The 10,121-nt window shown below is 39.2% G+C and overlaps 2 protein-coding genes across 3 annotated transcripts in view; one reads left to right on the forward strand and one right to left on the reverse strand.

The window, feature by feature from the left end:
- Positions 1–1,925, forward strand: part of LOC121959189 (arf-GAP with dual PH domain-containing protein 1) — a 38,232-nt gene extending 36,307 nt beyond the window's left edge. For both annotated transcript variants that reach the window (XM_042508402.2, XM_042508401.2), the window contains one exon: positions 896–1,925. In XM_042508402.2, the coding sequence (XP_042364336.1) occupies positions 896–924 (29 nt within the window). In that variant the 3' untranslated portion in view covers positions 925–1,925. The remainder of the gene's footprint in view (positions 1–895) is intronic.
- A 678-nt stretch (positions 1,926–2,603) lies between these two features.
- Positions 2,604–8,510, reverse strand: sox8a (SRY-box transcription factor 8a). The gene is made up of 3 exons (XM_042507795.2): positions 8,055–8,510; positions 6,164–6,414; positions 2,604–5,887 (listed from the first exon to the last, which is right to left on the reverse strand). The coding sequence occupies exons 1-3, from the start codon at positions 8,465–8,467 to the stop codon at positions 5,148–5,150; spliced, it is 1,404 nt and encodes a 467-aa protein (XP_042363729.2). The 5' UTR covers positions 8,468–8,510; the 3' UTR covers positions 2,604–5,147.
- Positions 8,511–10,121: the final 1,611 nt, after the last annotated feature.

A 10,121-nucleotide genomic window follows, 5' to 3' on the forward strand; every position in this document is an offset into this window, starting at 1 on the left:
TATGAATGTGTAATGTTTGTCAATTTATACTAAACATAAATTCAAATGCAAAACTTTTTTTGGTCGCTTTTTTGCGTTGATTTAAGGCTTTTTTAATGCACTCATAAGATAGATTTTGGTTGCAAATGTGTTAAAATCAGTGTCAGTGAGTACTTGTCCTTTGCCAAGATGAGCCATCACAGGTGAGACATATCAAGGTACTGATTTAACAACATCATTAGTACACAGGTGTGTCTTGGGCTGGTCACAAATAAAAGGCCAACCTAAAACATGCAGTTTGATCGCACAACACAACGCCACAGATGTGACTTTTTTCTTACTGTAAAAAAAACTAGTGCATAAAAAAGTCTTAGATCTCTAATCTGTGAAAAATGGGAGAAAAAACAAAATTGTTGCATTTTTTTACTTTGATTATTATTATTATTATTATTATTATGACATAATAACTTGAAAAGACATAAACAGATGAATATCACTGCAAGTATGACAATTAAAACCAAACAAACAAAAGACAACCAAATGAGCACATGTCAAGTAAAAGGAAATTTCCAAAATTAAGGGGGTGTGGGGGGTTTCTAATGATGCCTTGATAGCCATATACACAGGCATTAATCATAAAAACATACTTTTTATGCACATGATCACACTGCTCTAATTGCTGCATTTTGATTTATTGTTGAGTGTATTTTGAAGGAAATTAAAAGTGGGAAATAGTGAATGCAAATCTAATTTAAGACAACACTGACTGTTGAAGTATTGACTCTGAGCAACTTTAAGGTGAAAGCATGAGTGCACCTCAAATACCAAAGATCAGATGTACAGGTACCATAATGAAACAGACATATTAGTTATGTTGTTCTGTATAACATAACCTTTTTTGTGTCTGTCTTTTCAGTGGAGGCCCATTTTAAACACAAGCCTTGAAGACTGCAGGAAGCCACAACTCAGCTGGACCGGCCCAGTCTCATTCAGATCAAGAGACAATCCCAATGTGTGACCACAGAACGTTGGCGGGAGGCGCTGGGGTGTGGTTTTGGGGGACAGGAGTGGGTTATAGGATGGTGTGAAGAAATAGAAAGAGGGACTCAAGCCTATCTGTGTAGAAAACTTGAACTCTAACGGGACTGAAGGCCCCTCATGGGGTGAAACGTTGGTGATCCGAGGCCAAAGGGTAGATGATGTCATCACTATTGCGCCTACCAACCTTGTGCTATACATTATCATCATCCTTCCTTTCCTCAGCCGTGTGGACCCCTTCCCTGCAACGACCTCCCCTATCTCAAATTTCGTCTCGTGAACGGTTCATTCTCTCTGTAATCTAATGTAATTATGTAATCTAGAGTCATTTCACTGGTTGCTTAACAAAGACAATGCATTGTTAATTTATTGAATGTACAGTTTTTGATGACAGTGGCTTACCGTGTGTGTGTGTGCGTGTGTGTGTGTGGGTGTGTGTGTGTGTGTGTGTGTGTGTGTGTGGAATCGTGATGTTTTTGTTGAGGACGCTGTGAGGTTGAACCTCTGGCACTGAGACCCTGTTAAACCCTGAACCTACAAAGTGCTGTTAACAACAAATATGCATAAAAACACACACACACAGACAAACTCTCAGTGATCACCGTAGCTGTTAACGTAGCTGGAGGTGGCTGATGTGCATCCAGACAGGGTTCTTTTACAACCTCAATCTAACAGCTGTTCTCTTTATTTATTTGTACTGTTGAAACATACTGAGTCATCGTAGACAGTTATTATTGCTGCTTTAAAGGATTGTAATGTGACAGGATTGTAATTTATATAACACTTCTACAACTGGTTTCTTTTGCATCTTGTTTTAAAAGACACATGGTTGTGTTGACCCTTAAATCACAGTGATGGTTTGTTTCATTATGAAAATCTTAACATGAATACAGATGAACCTGAAATCATGTGGCCGTGTTTGATTTTTCCTCAGTGTTTTAAGACATTTCAGCTCGGTGGGACGACACACTGTAAATATGATGCTTTCCAACTTTAGGTAGTTTGATTGAAGGATAATTCTGCTTGACTTGGGTTCGAATTTTATACTTTTGGCCCTCATTCTTATTGGTTAGGTTTATTTTACAAAGACTTTGTTGTAGTGATGTCATTCACAGACCCCAGCAATTAATTTGATTCCAGAGTTTTCCTATAAAGCCCCTAGGGAACTTTATTTTACTTTTAAGCCTGAGCACTGTCAAGGCAATGCAACATTTAAAGTGCAGTAAGGTGCATTTATCCAGCAGATGGAGCACTTCTGTTATGAAAAAATGCCATTTTTTCAGCTGTTGGGAAAAAATTGGCAATAAGAGATTTTTGCTTAAAGGGATAGTTCTGATTTTTTGAAGTTGGGTTGTATGGGCTATTTATCCATACACAATATATATGCAGGGTTCCCACAGTATATATAGGGGTAAAAAAAAAACCTGAAAAAAGTAATGGAATTATTAAAAAAATATTAAAAGTTTTGGAAAAATCATGGAATTCGTAAAAAATATTGAAAGTTTTTGAAAAGTCAGGGAATTTTATTGTGTGAAATGAAATTGATGAGATTGTAATCATCCATGGATTATTTACCACATAATGTAACGTGACAGCTAATTTATTTTCTGTGGCTGTTGATGTAACGTAGCTCTTATAAGTGTCAATGAATTAATGTTTTGTTTACTATTACGTACATTTCCTCATTTTCCCCCTGCGTTCCCTCTGTCTGTTCATATGTGACAGCTACCTATAATTCTGTCTGAATTTGATATTTTTGAAAGTGGGGCAAGAAAAACATTATGAGCCCAAAACAATGTGTGAAAAAAATAAAGGAAATTATTAAGTAAAATAGTGCCTCAAAAAATGATACTTCTGCAAAATAACTTTAAATATATAATTATGGCAATTATAAATATAGTTTTTGGGATATTTTTATCTAGTTTCTTCAAAAATAGTTGTTCAAAACTTCTTATTTTTAGAGCAGTTCTTGCCAAGCTGCTCATTGCTCTTTTTTTTCAAAGTTTTCAAAAGAAAATCAAACCAATTTGCTCAGATTTCACAGGTTGTCAATACTCATGAAGGTGTTTGAAGATAGCACAGGAAAATTGATGTCGCTCCAAGTTTTGAAGGGCTAATAGTAAGCTAATAACTAATAGCTAATAACGGCCAGATGTGGTGGAGTAAAATGTACAATATATATACAATATATGCCTCTGAGATGTAGTGGAGAAGTACAAAGTAGCGTAAGTGGAAATACTCAAAGTGCATGTACTGAAATATTAAACAATTCATGTACTTCGCCACCACTGCTGTTCACTTATCATATCTCACAGCAGATGGCGCTCACAGGTCACTTGTAAGAGTTGCACACTCACAGTGGGACAAAGTGTGAACCAAATGTCACCTGATGATCTCGCCACTCTTACACAAACTTCCACATACACGCACACTGGCTCCAGGGCATTAGGGAATTATGGGTAAATCAATGTTGCTTCTGTCTGGCTGTCTTGTTGTCGTTGGCAACCAGGTTGTCATGGTAAACTGCGCAGACAGTGAGCCACTGAGGTGCTGCAGGCAGCTCGGACCCACACAGGAAGTGTTTAAAGGCGGGTGGGACGTCAGCTCAGCAGCAGCCGTGTTTGTCCTGATGATAGTCTGGTCTGTGAGGTGTTGGCACACACTGCAGCACATTTATTAATAGTCAAGCTGCTGCTTCATATAGAGTTTGACTGGGATAATATAGTTAGAATGTCATTTTTAAGTTATTCTATAAAACTCTTTAATTTAGTAAATAAAAAACATTAAAGTCAGATTAGACAATAATTTGAGGCTCTTTTCTTTGTCATAAGTCAGCAGAGCATTTCATTTACAGTGCATGGAAAACTTAAATCCAGCTGTCCCGTCCATCAGGCCCTGCAGCCGACACTCCAGCCAGAGCCGGGACTGTGAAATTAGCTAATCTCCTCACAGGAAACCCAGCAGGAGCAGCTGTTGGACTGGAAACAAACTGGAAATGCAGCAGCAGAGAGCAACAGGTCAGCAGTGAACGCAAGAGGATCAGATTCTGTTGAGTGTTGTGACTTTGACCCTTATATCCAATTCTTTTTGCATCTTGTAATGTTGAGATCTACATTTTTCCTGATTATTCCACAGTGGCACCTTGTTGCAACCTGCTCCTAATGTCACCTACATGTATAAGGGACTGTTCTTTATTTATCAGGGGAGAGGGGTGGCTTCGCCTTTTTTATATTTTTATTTTTTTCATTAATTTAAATGGTTTTAAAATCATTAATACGACCAGCTTCAACAGACATTATCTTTTAAATCAGGCTGATGGAAAAACATTTCTGTCCTCTCACGTTGAGCAGGTTTTGTGTTTTCATTCTTACTGCTTGCTATGCAGAGTCATCACTGACAGTCTACATTCATTACAGGAAGACAGAAACACAATGTCTCTGTCCCTGTGGTTAAAAATAAAACACTATCTTGCTGCCAAAAAAAAAAAAAAAATCATAATTCCACCATATGAAAGGGAAAAAATCCCTCCAGATTGAATGAAAACATTTTAAAGTTGACATTGGACCCCACTGATTTGAAGGTGATGTTAACCCTTTGAAACCCTTTCATTTTTCCACTAATTTTCAGGTAATTTTCTGATATTTTTGACTAATTTCTTTTAGGGTAATTTCTTCTTTCATTGCTTATTGCCTTTTTTCCCATGTTTCTGGTGTAAATCAAGCCAATTTGCTAAGGTTTCAAAGGGTTAAATGAACTTTTTCACTCAGTCAGGTTAAGTGAAAGAACTGCTTTTAAACCTGAAACTCTCTGTTGTAAATACCAAAATTCCATTGGAGTGGAGATTTAATGGAACATTTTTGTGTCCAGTGCAGTTAAAATGCCACACCTCAGTCCTTTTTCACTCAGAAAAGAGTCAAAACACCAATTCATTGTTAATATTACAAATTTCTTTGCATTAAAATGAATAAATGTAACAACATACTGACGCATGACATAAAGATTTGGCCAACAGATATCAGCACTGTCCTTCAGAAATCCCATAAACTCCCATAAAGTCATTTAGGTAGGCCACTGTTCTGAGGCAATCTGAGTTTAAGTTTTTTGTCCATAAGACCAAACTTTTCTCCTCTTCAGGGCCTGCTGAGTGTTGTGTAGATCGGCTGCTCCCAGCTGGAGGGAGGACTGTGTGGAGGAGGTGCCAAAGCCAGGCTGTTGATAAGAGGTGTAGCGTAAGGCCTGCGAGAGGAGTGAAAGTACGGGTACTGATACAGACTGGCAGGGTAGCCGGAGAAGGCACTGTAGAAACTGGAGCTTTGGAGGTCAGTGTAGTCAGACTGGTTGGCGGAGGATGAGGAGGAAGTGGAGGAACTGAGGGAGGTGTACTCAGGTTGTGGCAGTGGAGGAGTGGACGAGGAGTGACGTGGGCTCATCTGCTCAGTTTTAATCTGAGGTTTTTGGCTGGTGTCCTCGTGGAACCCATCTCGACTGGAGGAGGATGGTGGCACTCCAGTCATGTTTTTGGGTGTCCACGTAGGGACGTTGTGGGGGTGCGAGTGGATGCTGGGCAGGACGAAGGATCCAGGAGGGTTGTTGTGTCCGTGGCTGCTATCTGGTGGAGTAAGAAGAGTGGAGCCATGGCTGCTGGGAGGGAGGTACTGGTCGAACTCGTGGACGTCGAATCCGTCAATGGTGCTGATGACGTCAGTGCTGAGCTCTGAGATGTCCACATTGCTGAAGTCAATGTTCTGACGGCTGGTAGGAGGAAGTGAACCGGTGCTGCTGTCCACAAGCCGCTGGCTCTCATGTTTGCTCCCCATGTGGAGGTCAGTTTTAGGGGTAGTCGGAGGTGTTGGAGGTCCGTGAGACTGACCTAAAAACCAATGAAGTACCAATCAATATCCCCATGCTAAAGCAATAAAGGTAAGAAAAGGTAAGTTGCAACACTTGCTCTGATGATTAGGAATCAACAGATTATTGGCCTGGCTGATTATCGGGGCCAATATATGGCATTTTGCCAATCATCTTTGTCGACGTTTAAGTCTAATGATCACCGAAAAGATTAATCCATTAAAAACTAATAATTGGTATGGCCCTGAAAAACCAATACCGGTCGACCCTTCCTGATGATATCTGGATTATATCTCACCTGTTCTGTCTAGATGGTAATGATGGTGCACTTCCCCGTTGCCAGGCAGCCGCACCACCCCTGGTTCTGTCTTATACAAGCCCTGCTGATGCTGCTGCTGGACCAGTCCAGGTCTACAGTCATCCTGTCCCGGTTTGGCGCTCTTGCGTCTCCGAGGCTGGTACTTGTAGTCTGGATAGTCCTTCTTGTGCTGCATCCTCAACCTCTCGGCCTCTTCGACGAAGGGACGCTTCTCTGTTTCAGAGAGGAGTCTGAGGAAGAAATGGATGAGTTATTGGGTTATGGAAGGACTTTTAAATACCAGTAAGTACAATGGCTATATAATATATGTTCATTCCAAAATGCATACACATGTTGCCATATATTCTGTGTTCAGTGTCGTCAAAACACAAATGTTTTGCCAGAAAAAAATGTTGGCATTGTCGTTTTCTTCAAACCACTCATATGTTACTTTTGTATGCTTAATATGTATCATTTTAACATATGTAATATGGTTTTGGATATGAGATTTGGCATCAGGAGGTGGAGAGGATGGTGGATGTTGTGACACCAAAGCAAGAAACCTGCAAAGCTTCAGAAAACACTTTGACACTAAAGAATGACAAAAACTGTTGTTTTTAGTGAGTCATCACAAGTGTTTCAAGCAGCTTATACCCATCACATGTGAGTGTTTTTAAGTGGCTGTGTTTTCACCAGGGATAGGGCTACAAAAAATGTTTTTCTTTTAACTAACTTTTTTTTTTTTTTTACCAAGACATCACTGTGTGTTATGTAGTGGGGCAATTGCAATGTAAAGTGTTTTTTTTTTTTGTTTTTTTTTTTACAGAGACATTTTTACAGAGGCTAAATTTCTAGCAGCATTTTTGCCACAACACATGGGAGTTTTAGCGACCGGTAATTTTTCGACCTTGTTATGACCACAACCAAGTGTTTTTTTGTGCCTAAACCTAACCACACATTAGCCACAGCACTGTTGAACCTTTAAGATGCATAAAGTTTTGAAGTATCTACTTCATATTAATGTATAAATCCTTGTTTGCAAAAAATACACAATGCCAGCATTTTGTCTAATGATTGGGTTAAAAAATCTGAAAGAAAATGGCAATTTTTTTTTCTCCACCATCTGACAACTAGAGTTAGGAGCTACTCTACAGAACAAGACTTAACACACACACACAACATATGATAATAAAGTATGCTGCACTGTTATATATAAAACCATCCAGTGTATTTAATAGTATTAGTCTTACCTCAACATCAGTAGATTGCAATTTAAATCCAACAATTTAGGGTCTCTTTTCTTTAACATGACTGCTTTTGAGACTTTATGGACATTTAATAACACTAATAATACTCACATAACCTTTTTTAAGTGACATTTTAAATGAAGTATTTTAATATTGCAATATTGCTACTTTTACTTTGTAAATGAAGTAACTTCCTCCACCACTGACTGCATTTTAAACTGAATTAGGATTAGATAATAGAAAATTACACACCAGTCAGCTTTGAATTTAGCTATTCCTTAAACAATGTTTGTTTGCACATGGAGGAAAAACTAATTTAACCCCCTCTCTGTGTGCCTAATTCTACATCATTTGGTATTTTTGCAAGGTGTGCCATTAATCCCTTTTATTGTATTTATGTAAAATTCTATTGAGGTAATTGTCAGGATTTTAATGACTTTAGTAGTTGTGTTTAATTGTCAGCTGCCGTTTTATGAGAAGATTGTTTACATTTTTAAAGAAATCATCGTGTTTGAATGAAATTCAGTGAGGGAAAAGTAGGATTTGGGTTTGGGACACATTACTCTGGTGATCTGCAGATGAAGTTGCATGCAATACCAATTGCTGATTCATTAAAGTAGAGGTTCTCTGTCTTCAGTACCCACCGCCACAGTTTGCCCAGCGTCTTGCTGAGCTCAGCGTTGTGCAGATGAGGATACTGGTCCGCCAGCTTTCTCCGCGCTGCCTGCGCCCAAACCATGAACGCGTTCATCGGCCGCTTCACGTGAGGTTTGCTCTTAAGGCCTCTCTCCCCCTGAGAGGGCATCGGTACCAGCGACCAGTCATAACCTTTCAGCACTTGAGACACCGCTTCGCGGATGCAAGCGGGGAAGCGCTCAGCCTCCGCGCTGCCCTCCTGTTTGTGCGTAATCCCTGGCGGGCGCGCTGCCGCCTCCTGTGCGTCGGAGCCCGCTGGAGAGGCCGGGGACTCTGAATCCGATCCATGCTGGGACACGGAACTGTCGCTGCCTGCTGGACTGCGCGGATGGTCTGTCATAGACTTGTTCTCTTCTGTCATTCTTGGTAAAATGTTGCTATATGTCTCGGTTCCGGAAGGATTCTCCAAGTGCATAAATACGCACGGCTCTGTAAGAAGACTGTTTCACCCCGAAATCAGGTAAAATCCCAAATTTCTCGTCTTGAACTATTCCTTTTCAAGTTTTTCTCAACAGACAGGCAAAGTTTGACGAGACTCTGTTTTCTTTTTAGTACTTGTACTCTCTTTAGTACTTGCATCTCTCCACCCCTCGTGTCTTATTGGCCTTTGCAAACTTCTACTCGCAGAGTTCCTCCTAGTTTGGCATAAGGACGCAGGAGGAGGCAGATAATTGTAAAATTTCAATATTACATTTACAAGTTAAATAACTTTCATGAATATGATCGTTTAGATGCAAATCTACGCAATAAAAGTTTGACCTCCATTGCTTGATCGATTTGTCTAAGTTCAGAGGCAGGCGTTAACTGTTTTACTTAGCCTAAGTATTTTGAATTTATCTTAGGATATGCCTTTTTTATTTTACTACATTTCAGAAACAGGTAACATATCTTATGCTCTTATAGCCTACATTTGTCTGAGGCAAGTGACTATTTTGATTTTCAATAGGCAAAATATGAGCTCACAGTAGTTGTTAGGGAGGCCCTGGGTCTTCACCTGCCAAATGTCAATCAAATTAACATATACTGGTAAGAGACACAAAACGACCACAAAGACTAAAGACACACACACACACACACACACACACACACACACACACACAAGACATGCAAAAAAATTCACAAAAAGTACTTCAAAAACAGGCAATACGACCAAAAAACAAATACAAAATGACCTCAAGGAGACAACAAATGGCTACACAGAGACACAATACAACCACATGGAGACACTAAATGGTTACAAAGTGACGCCACATTAAGTAGCATAACGACTACAAAGGAGTTGCAGAACGACTGCAAAGTCTGTGTGTCTTGCTCCTATGCTGCTGGAGTTGGGGCCCTTTGAATATCTGTGCCCAGGGCCTCATTGTCTCATAATCTGCACATGCTCACAACGTATCATTGCGAGATACTTTTAGCAAGTATTATGGATATTTATTTATTAATTAATTTATTTATTTTGATGAAAAGACATAGAATAGGTAGCGATAATGGACAGTGCTCTATTTATCAGAGGAGGAGTGTTGTTTAGTTGTGATTTAGATGCGATTTATTTATTTTTTTATCTTGACCGTTCCTGAAGCTACAAATATTTTTATTCCCTTTCTGATCCTTCCACCACAAATAACCATATTTCCTGCCATGACTGAAAAAAGCCTTGGTTTGTCACTATAGTGGTGCATATAAGGGTACAGAATTGATATATTTTACAGGATATTGTCAGTGTAAAGGGTTAATTTTTCATGCACAAATTTAAATGAGATGTATAGAATGAACTGATTTTTTGGATTGAAGGCTTTTGTCACACATTGTGTGCTCAAGGACTGCCAAAATTTTAAAATTTGACAATAATTTCTGCTTTTACCGTATGTGGTGATGGTATAAATAGTTTAATTTTGGTAGTTCTTTAATAAAACGTGTCTTTTAAACTGACAGCTGTGGGGGCTCAATGGGTATTTAAAATAAATATAAAATAGGACCATTATGAGTTGTATGTCCCTTCCCTTAGTCAAAAATGA

The sequence above is a fragment of the Plectropomus leopardus genome, chromosome 19, assembly GCF_026936395.1.
Source record: "Plectropomus leopardus strain MGB_pleo_1.0 chromosome 19, ASM2693639v1, whole genome shotgun sequence".
Lineage (NCBI taxonomy): Eukaryota > Metazoa > Chordata > Actinopteri > Perciformes > Serranidae > Plectropomus > Plectropomus leopardus.